Here is a 15,959-nt window from a genome sequence, read left to right on the forward strand (position 1 = left end):
ATGTCAAGCTTTCTGCAACAAAAGTTGCAGGCTCGACAATAAAAACTGGGGATTAACCAAATGTTTTGCAGATGAAAACTGCTCACAAAAATAATACAGTACAATCTTATTCAAAGAATTTTCATTGTATCCTGCAGTTTATTGACAAGTGATATGGTCTTGGAATACAATTCAATCAAATTATATAATGAGTGTAAAAGCCTTGTCACCAACAATATGACTATCCTCATATTCATTGCACTCCTTGTCCTTAACAATAATTGACACCGCCGCCTCTAATGCTGGAAACAGCAGAACAGAGTCTGGCTTTTTGACTTTGTTATAGAATACAGGTTCACAAATTTAATGAAATAAAGATAAGATTAGAACTATTCTTTATTATAGATTATCTACTTACTTCTTTGACGGTTTTGACAGCATGTCTTATGAAGATGGAAGCAGCTCCTTCATAATGCCTTGCTGCCCTGATACACAAGTCAGGTCGACTTAACCATCTAGATCGTTCCTTTGCTAAAGCTGCTATTCCATTTTTCAAGTCTCCAATCTAGAAATAAGTAAACTGCTATGAATAAGAAACTTGTTTTTGTATTTATAATATCAATCTCCATCAACAATAGTTTACTAAAAAAAAAAAGAAGTGGTATGGGATGATGGTAAACTGATTAAAGTAAACAGTAAAGAAAGCTGAATCTGTTTTGATTTTTGGAATGATATTTGATTCTGCAAAATGAAAAACGTCATCTTGAATAAATGCGGTTGTTAGTTTCAATTTTTTTTAACCAAAAACATTGTGCCAATTTTACTTGATGGCAACAATACATGTTCTTACAAGAGATTTATTGCAGCTATTTACAGGTACTGATTAAAAACAGATTAAATTCTTGTTGTTTTATAAGAGTTAAAGTTTTGGCTCAAACCCTTAATAAAAGTTTGAATGAGTTCTCTCTTAAAAGGAGGTTAAGACTTAAGACTTGTGTGTGATGCATTCTCCTACTTCTAACAGATGGAAAGCTTTAGCCCAAGATTTATTAGCTGCAGGTCCACTCCTCAATCCCCCTTGTGCACCTCCCATACATCCCAGAACATCAGCTATATTAGCTAGGGTCCTTGCTGTTACACCTGGTTCACCTTCACTGTTAGCTGCCACTATGAAAGTAAACAAATGATATGGCATATGATTTCAATTTTGAAACGAGTAAAACTAAATATGTCTATCCCCATCAGAGGAGACATACATACCAAATTTAATTGACAGCCCACTAGAAATTTATCTAATAAGCAAAACTTAATTAATTTTTCCTTAGCAAAGATAATCCAGAAGCTGAAATGACTGTCATACAAGCATGAAATTTGCTAAATCTGTTAAACCTGGTTAAACAGACCATTTTTCAATAGAAATTTCATATAGCAAGGAAAATGAGTCATTTCATGTGTTCCACTGATGTGTTCTCATTCCCTCATCTAGTGTTGTAAGTTATAAAAAACTACATACCTTCATCTAATGTTTTAAGAATATCATCAGCAAATCCATCTATTACAGCACTAGTATAAATACTTCTAAATCCTATATTTTTCTTTTCTTTCAATCCATCTTCTATATTTCTTTGACACACATCATAAAATAGCTGCCTAAAAAGAAGAAAGATCAGATTAAAATGAGGTCATAGTAGGTGAAATATGCCAGAGAGACTTTTACAACTTAAAATTATTCTATAACCAAATATAGTGACCCAATTGCTCAGTTTAGTATTTGATCAATAGACAAAACTGGAAAACTCAACATTGTCCAATGAACCAGTTAAAAGGTCATGGTCCATGAAACTTGCCAGACAGACATGTACATCTTACAATCATTCCTTAAACCAAATACATATATATAGGTACATCTAATCTATTGCTTAAAATATCTAAGTAACAGACCAAATGACAACCAGATGCTCCGCAGGGAGTAGCTTTATACGACCGCAGAGGTTGAACCCTGAACGGTTGGGGCAAGTATGGACATAACATTCAAGCTGGATTCAGCTCTAAATTTGGATTGTGATTAAATAGTTGACACAGCATAGGTTTCTGACACAGAATGAATGTGTTCTAATGAAATTAAAAAATTTGTTTTCTCTTAGAGCAATTCACTATGCTGTTGAATATTATTCCTCTCAAAAAAATGTTTGAAGAAATTTTCTTTTTATTTATGAAATTTCAAATGAGAAAATTGAACCCATTTTTTTTAATCACATCCCCCTTTCCCTTATTCCAAAACTAATCTCAATTAAAATTTCTAATGGAGTTTGCAACAATTACTACTCATTTAAATACATCATAAATTTTAAGATGTAAAAAAACTGCTTGTTATCACTGAATGGTAAAGATTATTTTAATTTATCAGTTGGTAGTAAAAAGTGAATATACATTGTATATTGTATATATAACAAAGATTTAAGTTGATTCTGGACAAAGAAAGATAACTCCAAATAAAAAAAAATCTTACAATTAGATATTTCTTGCTTACTATTCTGGACAAAGAAAGATAACTCTAATTTAAAACAAAATTGCTATTTCACAATATTTTGCTAATTTAAAACAAAATTGCTATTTCACAATATTTTGCAATAAGATATTTCTTGCCATTTGGCAATACTGTGCAATTGAAAAGACTTGCTATTGCACAAAACTTAATATAATAATTTTAGATCCTGATTTGGACCAACTTGAAAACTGGGCCCATAATCAACCAGATGCTCCGCAGGGAGTAGCTTTATACGACCGCAGAGGTTGAACCCTGAACGGTTGGGGCAAGTATGGACACAACATTCAAGCTGGATTCCACTCTAAATTTGGATTGTGATTAAATAGTTGACACAGCATAGGTTTCTGACACAGAATGAATGTATTCAAATGAACACAAAATTTTTGTTTTCTCTTAGAGCAATTCACTATGCTGTTGAATATTAATCCTCTCAAAAAAATGTTTGAAGAAATTTTCTTTTTATTTATGAAATTTCAAATGAGAAAAATTGAACCCAATTTTTTATTCACATCCCCCTTTCCCTTATTCCAAAACTAATTTCAATTAAAATATTCTAATGGAGTTTGCAACAATTACTACTCATTTAAATACATCATAAAATATTAAGATGTAAAAAAACTGCTTGTTATCACTGAATGGTAAAGATTATTTAAATTTACCAGTTGGTAGTAAAAAGTGAATATACATTGTATATTGTATATAACAAAGATTTAAGTTGATTCTGGACAAAGAAAGATAACTCCAATTAAAAAAAATTCTTGCAGATATTTCTTGCTTACTATACTGGACAAAGAAAGATAACTCTTAATTAAAAAAAAAATTGCTATTTCACAATATTGTGAAATTAGATATTTCTTGCCATTGCACAATACTGTGCAATTGAAAAGACTTGCTATTGCACAATACTTAATATAATAATTTTAGATCCTGATTTGGACCAACTTGAAAACTGGGCCCATAATCAAAAATCTAAGTACATGTTTAGATTCAGCATATCAAAGAGGCCCAAGAATTTAATTTTTGTTAAAATCAAACTTAGTTTAATTTTGGACCCTTTGCACTTTAATTTAGACCAATTTTAAAACTGGGCCAAAAATTAAGAATCTACATACACAGTTAGATTTGGCATATCAAAGAACCCCAACTATACAATTTTTGATGAAATCAAACAATGTTTAATTTTGGACCTCGATTTGGGCCAACTTGAAAACTGGGCCAATAATAAAAAATCTAAGTAAATTTTTAGATTCAGCATATCAAAGAACCCCAAGGTTTCAATTTTTGTTAAAATCAAACTAAGTTTAATTTTGGACCCTTTGGACCTTAATGTAGACCAATTTGAAAACGGGACCAAAAATTAAGAATCTACATACACAGTTAGATTCGGCATATTAAAGAACCCCAATTATTCAATTTTGATGAAATCAAACAAAGTTTAATTTTGGACCCTTTGGGCCCCTTTTTCCTTAACTGTTGGGACCAAAACTCCCAAAATCAATACCAACCTTCCTTTTATAGTCATAAACCTTATGTTTAAATTTCATAGGTTTCTATTTACTTATACTAACGCTATGGTGCGAAAACCAAGAAAAATGCTTATTTGGGTCCCTTTTTGGCCCCTAATTCCTAAACTGTTGGGACCGAAACTCCCAAAATCAATACCAACCTTCCTTTTGTGGTCATAAACATTGTGTTTAAATTTCATTGATTTCTATTCACTTTAACTAAAGTTATTGTGCAAAAACCAAGAATAATGCTTATTTGGGCCCTTTTTTGGCCCCTAATTCCTAAACTGTTGAAATCAAAACTCCCAAAATCAATCCCAACCTTTCTTTTGTGGTCATAAACCTTGTGTCAAAATTTCATAGATTTCTATTCACTTAAACTAAAGTTATAGTGCGAAAACCAAGAAAATGCTTATTTGGGCCCTTTTTGGCCCCTAATTCCTACAATGTTGGGACCAAAACTCCCAAAATCAATACCAGCCTTTCTTTTATGGTCATAAACCTTGTGTTAAAATTTCATAGATTTCTATTCACTTTTACTAAAGTTAGAGTGCGAAAACTAAAAGTATTCGGACGACGACGACGACGACAACGACGACGCAACGACGACGACGACGACGTCGACGACGCCAACGTGATAGCAATATACGACGAAATTTTTTTCAAAATTTGCGGTCGTATAAAAATCAATACCAACCTTCCTTTTATAGTCATAAACCTTATGTTTAAATTTCATAGATTTCTATTTACTTATACTAACGCTATGGTGCGAAAACCAAGAAAAATGCTTATTTGGGTCCCTTTTTGGCCCCTAATTCCTAAACTGTTGGGACCGAAACTCCCAAAATCAATACCAACCTTCCTTTTGTGGTCATAAACATTGTGTTTAAATTTCATTGATTTCTATTCACTTTAACTAAAGTTATTGTGCGAAAACCAAGAATAATGCTTATTTGGGCCCTTTTTTGGCCCCTAATTCCTAAACTGTTGAAACCAAAACTCCCAAAATCAATCCCAACCTTTCTTTTGTGGTCATAAACCTTGTGTCAAAATTTCATAGATTTCTATTAACTTAAACTAAAGTTATAGTGCGAAAACCAAGAAAATGCTTATTTGGGCCCTTTTTGGCCCCTAATTCCTACAATGTTGGGACCAAAACTCCCAAAATCAATACCAGCCTTCCTTTTATGGTCATAAACCTTGTGTTAAAATTTCATAGATTTCTATTCACTTTTACTAAAGTTAGAGTGCGAAAACTAAAAGTATTCGGACGACGACGACGACGACGACGACGACGACGACTACGACGACGACGACGACGACGACGACGACGCCAACGTGATAGCAATATACGACGAAATTTTTTTCAAAATTTGCGGTCGTATAAAAATCTAAGTACATGTTTGGATTCAGCATATCAAAGAACCCCAAGATTTCAATTTTTGTTAAAATCAAACTAAGTTTAATTTTGGACCCTTTGGACTTTAATGTAGACCAATTTGAAACAAGACCAAAAATGAGGAATCTACATACACAGTTAGATTTGGCATATCAAAGAACCCCATTTATTCAATTTTTGATGAAATCAAACAAAGTTTAATTTTGGACCCCGATTTGGACCAACTTGAAAACTGGGCCGATAATCAAGAATCTAAGTACATTTTTAGATTCAGCATATCAAAGAACCCAACCGATTATTTTTTTTGTCAAAATCAAACGAAGTTTAATTTTGGACCCTTTGGACCTTAATGTAGACCAATTTGAAAACGGGACCAAAAGTTAAAAATCTACATACACAGTTAGATTCGGCATATCAAAGAACCCCAATTATTCAATTTTGATGAAATCAAACAAAGTTTAATTTTGGACCTTTTGGGCCCCTTATTCCTAAACTGTTGGGACCAAAACTCCCAAAATCATTACCAACCTTCCTTTTATGGTCATAAACCTTGTGTTTAAATCTCATAGATTTCTATTTACTTATACTAAAGTTATGGTGCGAAAACCAAGAAAATGTTTATTTGGGTCCCTTTTTGGCCCCTAATTCCTAAACTGTTGGGACCTAAACTCCCAAAATCAATACCAACCTTCCTTTTGTGGTCATAAACATTGTGTTTAAATTTCATTATTTTCTATTTACTTAAACTAAAGTTATTGTGCGAAAACCAAGAATAATGCTTATTTGGGCCCTTTTTTGGCCCCTAATTCCTACACTGTTGAAACCAAAACTCCCAAAATCAATCCCAACCTTTCTTTTGTGGTCATAAACCTTGTGTCAAAATTTCATAGATTTCTATTAACTTAAGGTCAAGGAACAGTAAATGGGCTATGTCGCAGATTTTGCTTAAAATTTGCATACAACCTTGGCTCGTTGAACTACAACTGAAAATCGAAAAAAAAGTACATTTATCTCTTTTATTATCTTAAAAATTGCAGATTGATTTCTTTTGATATGGGTAAATATTTGTATAGAAAGCACATAAAATCGGCGAAAAAACTTCTAAAATTTGTCTTAAAATCGCCAAATCTCTAATTCTACTCCATAGATTTTTCTTAAAAAACTATATATTGTTGACACATAAATTTCTGTTTTAATGATATAAAATAATCATAGGGTCACCGACTTCGATTATTGTCTAATTATCAATTTGCTACCTATTTGGTAGGGAAAAATGTCAAAAACCAACGTTTTACGGCCTGCAACGCGATAACGTTACGATTATTTCGACGTTTTGTTGGATTTTTTCACAAAGAACGCAACTTTGAATGATGTATACCGTAAAAACGAAGTCGGTGACCCTATCTTTATTTTGCATCATTATAACGGAAATTTATGTACCAACAACATATAGTTTTTTAAGAAAAATCTATGGAGTAGAATTATAGATTTGGCGATTTTAAGACAAATTTTAGAAGGTTTTTCGCCGATTTTATGTGCTTTCTATACAAATGTTGACCCATTTTGTAAAAATTCAATCAGTAATATTTCAAATGATAATTGAGATAAATGCATTATTTTTTCGATTTTCAGTTGAAGTTCATCGAGCCAGAGTTGTATGCCAAATTTTAAAGAAATCTGTGACATAGCCCATTTACTGAAACTTGACCTTAAACTAAAGTTATAGTGCGAAAACCAAGAAAATGCTTATTTGGGCCCTTTTTGGCCCCTAATTCCTAAAATGTTGGGACCAAAACTCCCAAAATCAATACCAACCTTCCTTTTGTGGTCATAAACCTTGTGATAAAATTTTATAGATTTATATTCACTTTTACTAAAGTTAGAGTGCGAAAACTAAAAGTATTCGGACGACGACGACGACAACGACGACAACGACGACGCAGACGACGACGCCAACGTGATAGCAATATACGACGAAAATTTTTTCAAAATTTGCGGTCGTATAAAAATGTAGCATTAATGAATGAACCATGAAATTGAGGCCATTGCCAAGACAAGATGAATCCTACAAGTCTGCTATGAACACCTTATAATCATCCATCTTAGTTGTCCCATTGCTAATAATATCTAAGATAAAGCCTTTTCGACCAAGAATACTTAACCTTGATCTCTGATACCTTAAATGAGGTTGAGGTCGGGTGAATCCTGTCTGGTGAACAGGACACCCTAGCAAGGATCCAATATACCAATTATGGATATTCAATTACCCACAATCAAAGTATTTCATATGACAAAAAACTCTAAAAAAAAATTCAAGCAAAACTATGAAAATAGGGTCATATGACAGAAGGGAAATTCATAACATAAGGTATATGCATACACCATGTGATTCATCCAGGTCTTCTATGTTCCGAAATATAAAGTTTCATAGTTTAAACAAATTTTTTTATACTTTCCTCGTCAGAATGTAATTCATATGTGAGGGGGGGCGAGACCATTTTCGGGACGCCGGGATCGACCTTTTTTAGCATCGGGAAACTGGGATTGCCTTGTTTAAAGATCGGGAATTCGGGATAGAAAAATATCGTGATACGGGAAATCCACGTTTTTAGCCACGGGAAATCGGGATTTGTATGTTGAAATATAACGGGATTGACAAAAAACTGTACCATGGACAGACAAAAATGCCATTTTCATTATACTTCAATCAGAATTCATCTAGAAACAGAGTAGATCCAGATCAGAGAAAAAAAAAAATTTAACAAAATTGTTAAAGTCACGGACTATCATGATTTTTTTATTTAAAAAAAAATGTTTTCTACATAAAATAAGCTTATCTTTCTACTTTTCTAAATTTTCCCAGTGTCGGTCGATCAGCTTCTTGTTGGTAATCAGTTGTGTAATTACATATGCCCTAAGTACGGTCATCTATTCTAACAAGTGTCTTACCGTGCATCTGGGTTTTTTTTTATTACTTCATAATGTAAATCGTTTCGACTACTTAAGCATGGTTAAGTTGGAAATTTCATAAGTGACATTTGTAGTTCTGTTTGTGTCTGTAACTTGGTTCAGTGGTTTTTCGAATAGTGACTCAAAACATTCAAATTTCTCTCCGTTACAAAACGATCCCAGTGCGTATCCTATAGGTTCTTGTATTGACTTGAACTAGAATTTGTCCATTTTTCTGACTGGCTACTGAAGATTTACGAGAACAAAAATGCTTATATGCAGCTTGACGTCACGTTTATATTGATAATACATATATTCGTATTTCTGGAGACCTAAACATAGTCAATAACTACAAGTTGAGACAACTTTTGTCCAAGGGTTCGAAATACAGAGAGCCACAGCCAATCAATTGGAAGCAGAACTTCAAACTTATAATGGATTCTATTGAGAATTGTGCAAAAGACTGGGCATAAAGAGAAAAGGTTGAGGTTGACAATCTTTCGCAGTGAGGTCATTGATTCAGATAAGAGGAGGTAAGCTTTTAAAGGGTTTATTAGTTCAAAAGCTCCTTCCATCTTTAAAGACCCTCGGGTCAAAGAGGAACTGTCTTGTCTCCATGACAAATATGTTGTTGTTCTAGCTGACAAACACTCAAACACTTTTGTTTTTGTTTGCAAGAAACACTACATCGACTGCCTGATGAAGGAACTGGGGATAAATGTCACACTTGGAAATCCTACATATACACTTAAGTACGCTTACGAAGCAGGAGATCCTGGAAAACCACAAATCGGTTCTAATCTCCTTTGGTGTTAATACAAACGATGAATACCAGGATCTTCTATGATCTATCCTTATATTCCTAAGTTTACAAGAATACTTATAAGGAAAGGTATATTGCAGGTTCTTCTAAGTGTTCCACTTAAACCCTTTCTAAAGTTAGAAACTGCCATACTCACTGCAGTCAAAGAAGGACTACAGAAATATTTCAAAACGTAATATAGAGTTATTTGTGAATTTACAATCTCAATCATTAAAACATTGTACCAACATTAAAACCTTTAAGTGTTCAACTCTTTGTTGCCACTATTCCAAATACTAAACTTAAAGCTCGACTGAAAGAACTCGTCAGCTTGTGTTTCTTTAACAATAAGGGCAGTAGACGTTTTAAATATCTTGGACTATTCAGCTTACTTTGTAAAAAATCATACAGAGTAAGGAAAAAAATATACCGACGAGGATATCACTGCCATGCTGGACTTTTTGATTGACAACATATTTGTTGAATTTGGAGGTTTGATCTTCCAACAGACTATTTGAACCCCAATGGGTACCATGACTTTGTGCTCCTCTACTTGCAGATTTGTATTTAATATTCCTATGACGCAGAATTTATCCAAGGGCTTGAACAGATAGCTGAAAAGAAATAAGGCCAGTCTTTTAATTTCATCTTTCGGTATATTGATGGTGTACTGTCTCTTTATAATAGAATAAAATTGAGAAAGGAAATGGTGAATATGTCAAAGCGACAACCACCCGACCATAGAGCAAACAACAGCCGAAGGCAACCAATGGGTCTTCAATGTAGCGAGCATTCCCGCACCCGTAGGTGTCCTTCAGCTGGCCCCTAAAAATATGCATAATAGTACAGTGATAATGGACGTCATACTAAACTCCGAATTATACACAAGAAACTAAAATTTAAAATCATACAAGACTAACAAAGGCCAGAGGCTCCTGACTTGGGACAGGCGCAAAATTGCGGCAGGGTTAAACATGTTTATGAGATCTCAACCCTCCCCCTATACCTCTAGTCAATGTAGAAAAGTAAAAGAGTAACAATACGCACATTAAAATTCAGTTCAAGAGAAGTCCGAGTCCGATGTCAAAAGATGTAACAAAAGAAAATAAATAAAATGACAATAATACATAAATAACAACAGACTACTAGCAGTTAACTGACATGCCAGCTCCAGACCTCAATTAAACTGATTAAGAGAAGTTTCAGTGATCACTTACATTTAATAAAATAATAATATATCCAAGTGAATTTGAAATTGAAGATACTACCAACACAGATAAATCTGCTTCATATTTAGACCTTTTTCTCGAAATGACTACTGATGCGCGGTAGGTTGAATACCAAAATTTATGACAAACGCGATGATTTTAATTTTCCTATAGTCACCTTTCCATTTCTGTATAGTAACATCCCAGCGGCACCAGCATATGCATATATGATACGTTACTCTAGAGATAGCTCGAAGTACGTTGATTTTGTTGAACGAGGAATGCCGCAGCTTTCTCAAAAGTTGCTTAGACAGGCGGCTATGAATCAATCAAATTAAGGTCATCACTCAAGAAATTTTACGGTCGCCTCACTGAGCTAATTGGCCATTATGACCAAAGTGTGTCAGAAATCATATCTGATATTCTTCCTGAGTCATAATAATCGTCTATCAATTCCGAACTGAACAAAGAAATAACACGACGGGTGCTTACCCTTACTGAGCACCTGAATTCACTCCCTATTTTAGTGGAATTCATGTTGTTTCTTATTTATTATTCATATCTGTTGATGTAAATGTCCTTTGGTTTGGTGAGTCTTTGTTTACTCCTTGGTTTTGATTGTTATTGTCTTGTTACGCTGAAAGACTTTGAATATCAAGCATACCAGAGACGTTTAAATCGTAAGCATTGAAACTTTAAACTTTAAAATTGTGGATCAAAATTTATCGGGATCGGGATTTTTAACAAAATATATCCGGGATTTCGGGATTTCCTGATATTAAAACCGGGAAATCGGGATGAGACCCCCTCTAGCCCCCCCTCATATGTCACCCATTCTGCAACTTTTATCTCTGGCAAGACATAGTTCTTGCACAAGATTAGAATGTTGTCTACAATTTTCTGAAGTAAATATGTTGATTTGTTTTTATATTAATGCATAATGTAAACATTTAAGATAAAGCAGAACTTTCTACCTCTTCCAATGGAACTCCTCTTCAATGTTTACCAAGTCTAAAATTTCTTGTAGGGATAACCTCCATGATGATCTCCACCTAAAATTATACAAAACTATAATTAACATTAATCAACACCATTATAATTTTCAACAGCATTCATCTAGAATCAAACTCTAAGTCAGCACCAAAATATTTTCCTACTACTGGTCCAAAGACCAATATTCAGACATTTATCTTTTTGAAAAAGCTTAATAGACTGAATAAAATTTTACTAGTCACCTTTATCATATCTTTTGATCATAAAAAAGTTTTTGTCCAAATGTCATAAATTCCATGAAGGGTTTGACATAATTTTTGAAATCTCAACAATAGGACATAATGTGATTTGTAAGAAATGATATTCTGAAAGGCATTCAAAAGATTTAAATTGAAATAAACATATAGAACTATCTTTAAACCTTCTAATCATGATTGTTTTTTTACCAGGTGGTGATGAAGCAGTAGATAAAAATCTGTACTGTTATCTTTTATTTGTTAGTTCTTCTCTTTCCTATAAAATTCTTTTAAATAAATGATTTTTGATAATAATTTGTTATTCTTTACAGGCTAATCAACTATTCAAGCAAGTATAAATGCGAAGGAAATTCTAGTAAAAAAAGAAATATTTTATCAATTTGGAAAAGTTTAAAACTTTTCTGTAAGTGAGGGAAATTTTGAAGCAAATTATAAGTCGCTTCTATTCATGCCTAGAGACTTGACACCTTTGTACACAATACCTTTTTAATATTGACCCATCCTTATCTTCTGTTTGACCTTGAAGCCAAAGAATTTCCTTTAACCCAACTTGTTCTGTGGCATGGAACACAGGGAACAATTTTGCTGTCATTATCAACTGACTGTCATTGTCCTAAAATAACACATAAAATTTATTAAATATGTTTCTAAAATTATGTATACCTTCACATTAAACAACAGTATACAACAAAATATATTATCATTTTTACTAATACAAATGAATAATTTTACACTTTGATCGAAAACATGAAGTGCTTATCATTTGACCATATAACAATTTAAAACAACATATCAAGTAAGTTGCAGTCTGAGACTGGCCAATTAATTTACAATGCGGCAGTAAACAATATGCATTAATAAACATAATGGGAATTATTTCATCCTATACATATTATAACAGTCTTTATTATTGTGAGTATAAACCATCCTATCTTATATAGTTTCTAAGGTAAATTTGAAGATTTACGAATAAGATTGAGATAGTGCATGAGAACTACAGCGGTACAGAGTATAAGTTACTAGATGTACCCTAGCATCTGATTCTGCTACACATATACTTACAATATCAGATGACCACAGATCTTCTTTTATCATCCCAGTTCTATTCATCATTACTATCCAAGGACTATTGCAAAAGTTACTTGTTGATCTCCACATTGGTAACTTGAAAAATAAAGATTAGTATCTTCAATATGCCATCAAATAGAAGTGAACTATTGAAAACAAGTGAAACTGCAGGCTACTGCTCACTGATGATACCCTGCCGCAAGTAGATAATCTTGATAGCGTAAAATTATTGAAGTGTTTGGTAATTATGAGTGATGAATAAGAAAACGTGTCACATGGTATAGTTGACTTATATAAACCATGAACTCAAATCTAAGAAATCCTGGTAATGCAGTTTATGATCAGACCTTGTTAGTCCCGAGATTATTTGTTTTGTGAATAATTGCAAATCAATTATTATAAATGCAAGTCTTGCAAAGGTGTTACAGCACAAAAAGGGTTCAAATAATCAGAATAAGCTGATAGACCATGTAGAATTTTTCAGAGTTTTGTCTTCTCCTTAAAACATCTATCTATTTTAACTGCATTTTGATTATATACCTGAATTAGATCAAATCTACCATGTGTAGTCAAAACATATTTGGTCATTCCCAGTGATTTGATGTAAATATTATAACCTTGTACAACAACAGCATCAGCAAACTTCATTGCCTTCTTTGTCTGAAAAAGAAACAGATGTGGGCACATTGTAGACACATTGGAACAAACCAAAACCTCGGCACCACTGCACACACCTGCAAAGATGGCTATCTTTTCACTTGCAAACAAAAGGTGTAACTGAAAAGGATCGTTCACAACCATGACATGCAAATGTGAAAAAAAAAATTATGTTACCATGTGGAAGTAAATGTCATCTTAGCCTACATGCAAGAAAGTAATAAGCGATGAAATTTTGAAACTCTGGCATCAATATTCAATCTAAACATAGCCTTCAAATTAATACATTGTCATGTAACAATCATTGAAATTTTAGATAAAGTTTTATAGTTTTATTGAAACATTTGTAATGCATATTTGAAACAAAATACCTATATGGTCAAAATACTCATATGGTTCGGCCTTTTAATAACCATACAAGTATATACTCATATGGTCTGACCATACGCATACTGTCAGACCATACGCATATGGTTGAACCATATGAGTATATGCATATGGTCATGACCATACGCGTCTGGTCCAAATACTCATATGGTCCGGAATAAATCTTATCTTTATCTTATAAAAACCAATCTTATTTTCTCATATATGAAGAAATATTCAAGCTTTATATTCCAAGTCATTATACAACTATTTTCAAGTTAACATACAACATTTCTGAAATTATCAATTTTGATATCTAAATTTGTGTATTCGGAATATCAGAGATTTCCTATTGCCAACCTCATTTTGAAAAAGTATTTTTTTACCGTTTCATACATACATCCATAAATTGGAAACATTGTAAAGGGTATCTATAAATAATACTTAAAATGGACTAAATATCAATATTTCTAAACCTGGAGAAATTTAAAGTTTATACAATTTAGGCTATAGGATTCTCAAATATTCTTAAAGTCTTTTTGATTCAAAGTTGTGCATTAATCAAAGTGATGGATATCACTCATGGAAAGATTAGAACAGTAGTATGAATTATTTCATATTAAGGTATGGTGGGGAAAAATTAACATTCATAAAGCACTATTGCTGAAAATTGCATTTGTCTTTAGAACGAAACTTGCGTTTTCAGTTTGAGGATAAAATGAGCTCAAATTAAATATAGGTCTCTAAATTTGCACAATTTTATTTAAACTGCAGTTTATATTTCATGGAAATTATGTTGCCGGTTCTGTACATGTTTTAAAAAAAACCCAAAAAATTCTTCTAGTAAATGTTACCTACTATCCTTGAAAGACATAAATCTAGACCAACAGCTAAAAACTTTAAAGTGTCAGCAAAAAAAAATCGAAAAATATTGTTTTGAAGCCTTTTGTAAGTTGAAACAGAAGTTATATGGCATTGAAGATAAAATGTTTTAAAGTGCCTTTTGATCATTTTTTCAAGTATTTTACAACAAAGGGCATTGAAAATGTACTTTTTCAACGTATAAACCAATTAAAAAACTTATTTTATTGAAATGCAGATTCTTTATTGATTGCAAATATATATATATTTACTTTTAATAAAAATTCAAATGACTAAAATAGACATAATGCATGTAATGATTGATGGGAAATAAACAATGGTTTGTTATAATTAAAAGTTTTAAAATTTTAAAACTGTTTCAAGCCAATTCCTGATTAAAAAAAAAAAGTGAACTAATTTAAATTGTTGATTAATTACAGATGATTATTGGCTATTTATCAAGTAAATTATAGGCCATACTTGAATACCTTTTATATATATTCATATTTTCTTTTTTAAGATCTTATTAATCCATTAATCATTTGTCTTTCAGATATAATTTACAGAATCACATTATGTAATGTAGATCAAAAGTAATTTGCAATAAATAAATCTATCACCCTTATAAATATCAAATATATAATATACACATTTGTGTATTCAATTATGAGGTCAAGTAATTGTTTATTAAGAATTAGATGCATATTGGAGTAGTCTGTGTGGAGAGAGAGAGAGTATGAATGTAAAATGGAGACGTACGAATTTTCGCTCTTCAGATAAGTCAAATTATTTGCTATTTATGATGTGTAACTATGGATAATTCGTAGATGCTTCAACTTATGCTTAGTTGTGGGACCTTCCGGCCAGATAATTTACTTGATTTAGTAATAGAAAATGACATTTTCAGATTTAATTTCAAAATTTGTGTGATATATTCTTTCATTCATAACATACGTAAAATCCAGAGACCATATTACCATCTACCTGTAACCCGGGGGTATTGGACAATAAACTGAACTGTAGTCAAGTGTCGCAAAGCAATTTGAGGCTCTATACGAGTGGATAAAAATGGAAGAAGAAAATGTCAATACCTCCCAAATGTTAAATACCAGCAGAGATGTTCTATACGGGCAACCCGAACAAACTGTAACTTTAGAAAATGTCTATCAATTAATGCTAGGTATGAATGAGAGACTTACAACTATTGAAAAGGGAATGTCACAAGTGAATCAAATGAACAGAACTTTGACAAATCTATTAACCAAATTCACAGAAATGAACTCAAAAAATGCAGAAGCTGAATGTCAAATTTTAAAATTTAAAAAGTAAATGTGATAGCAACGACGGAAAAATGTCCCAATTAAAAC

General features: G+C 32.4%; 1 protein-coding gene across 4 annotated transcripts in view; it reads right to left on the bottom strand.

The window, feature by feature from the left end:
• The window catches only part of LOC134721305 (L-fucose kinase-like), a 46,094-nt gene that overhangs the window by 14,720 nt on the left and 15,415 nt on the right, over window positions 1-15,959 (bottom strand). For all 4 annotated transcript variants that reach the window (XM_063584193.1, XM_063584192.1, XM_063584195.1 and 1 more), the window contains exons 13-19: window positions 13,249-13,368; window positions 12,703-12,804; window positions 12,123-12,253; window positions 11,365-11,442; window positions 1,493-1,629; window positions 995-1,146; window positions 398-544 (exon numbers count right to left, since the gene is read on the bottom strand). In XM_063584193.1, the coding sequence (XP_063440263.1) occupies window positions 398-544; window positions 995-1,146; window positions 1,493-1,629; window positions 11,365-11,442; window positions 12,123-12,253; window positions 12,703-12,804; window positions 13,249-13,368 (867 nt within the window). The remainder of the gene's footprint in view (window positions 1-397; window positions 545-994; window positions 1,147-1,492; window positions 1,630-11,364; window positions 11,443-12,122; window positions 12,254-12,702; window positions 12,805-13,248; window positions 13,369-15,959) is intronic.

This window comes from Mytilus trossulus, chromosome 6 (genome assembly GCF_036588685.1).
Source record: "Mytilus trossulus isolate FHL-02 chromosome 6, PNRI_Mtr1.1.1.hap1, whole genome shotgun sequence".
Lineage (NCBI taxonomy): Eukaryota > Metazoa > Mollusca > Bivalvia > Mytilida > Mytilidae > Mytilus > Mytilus trossulus.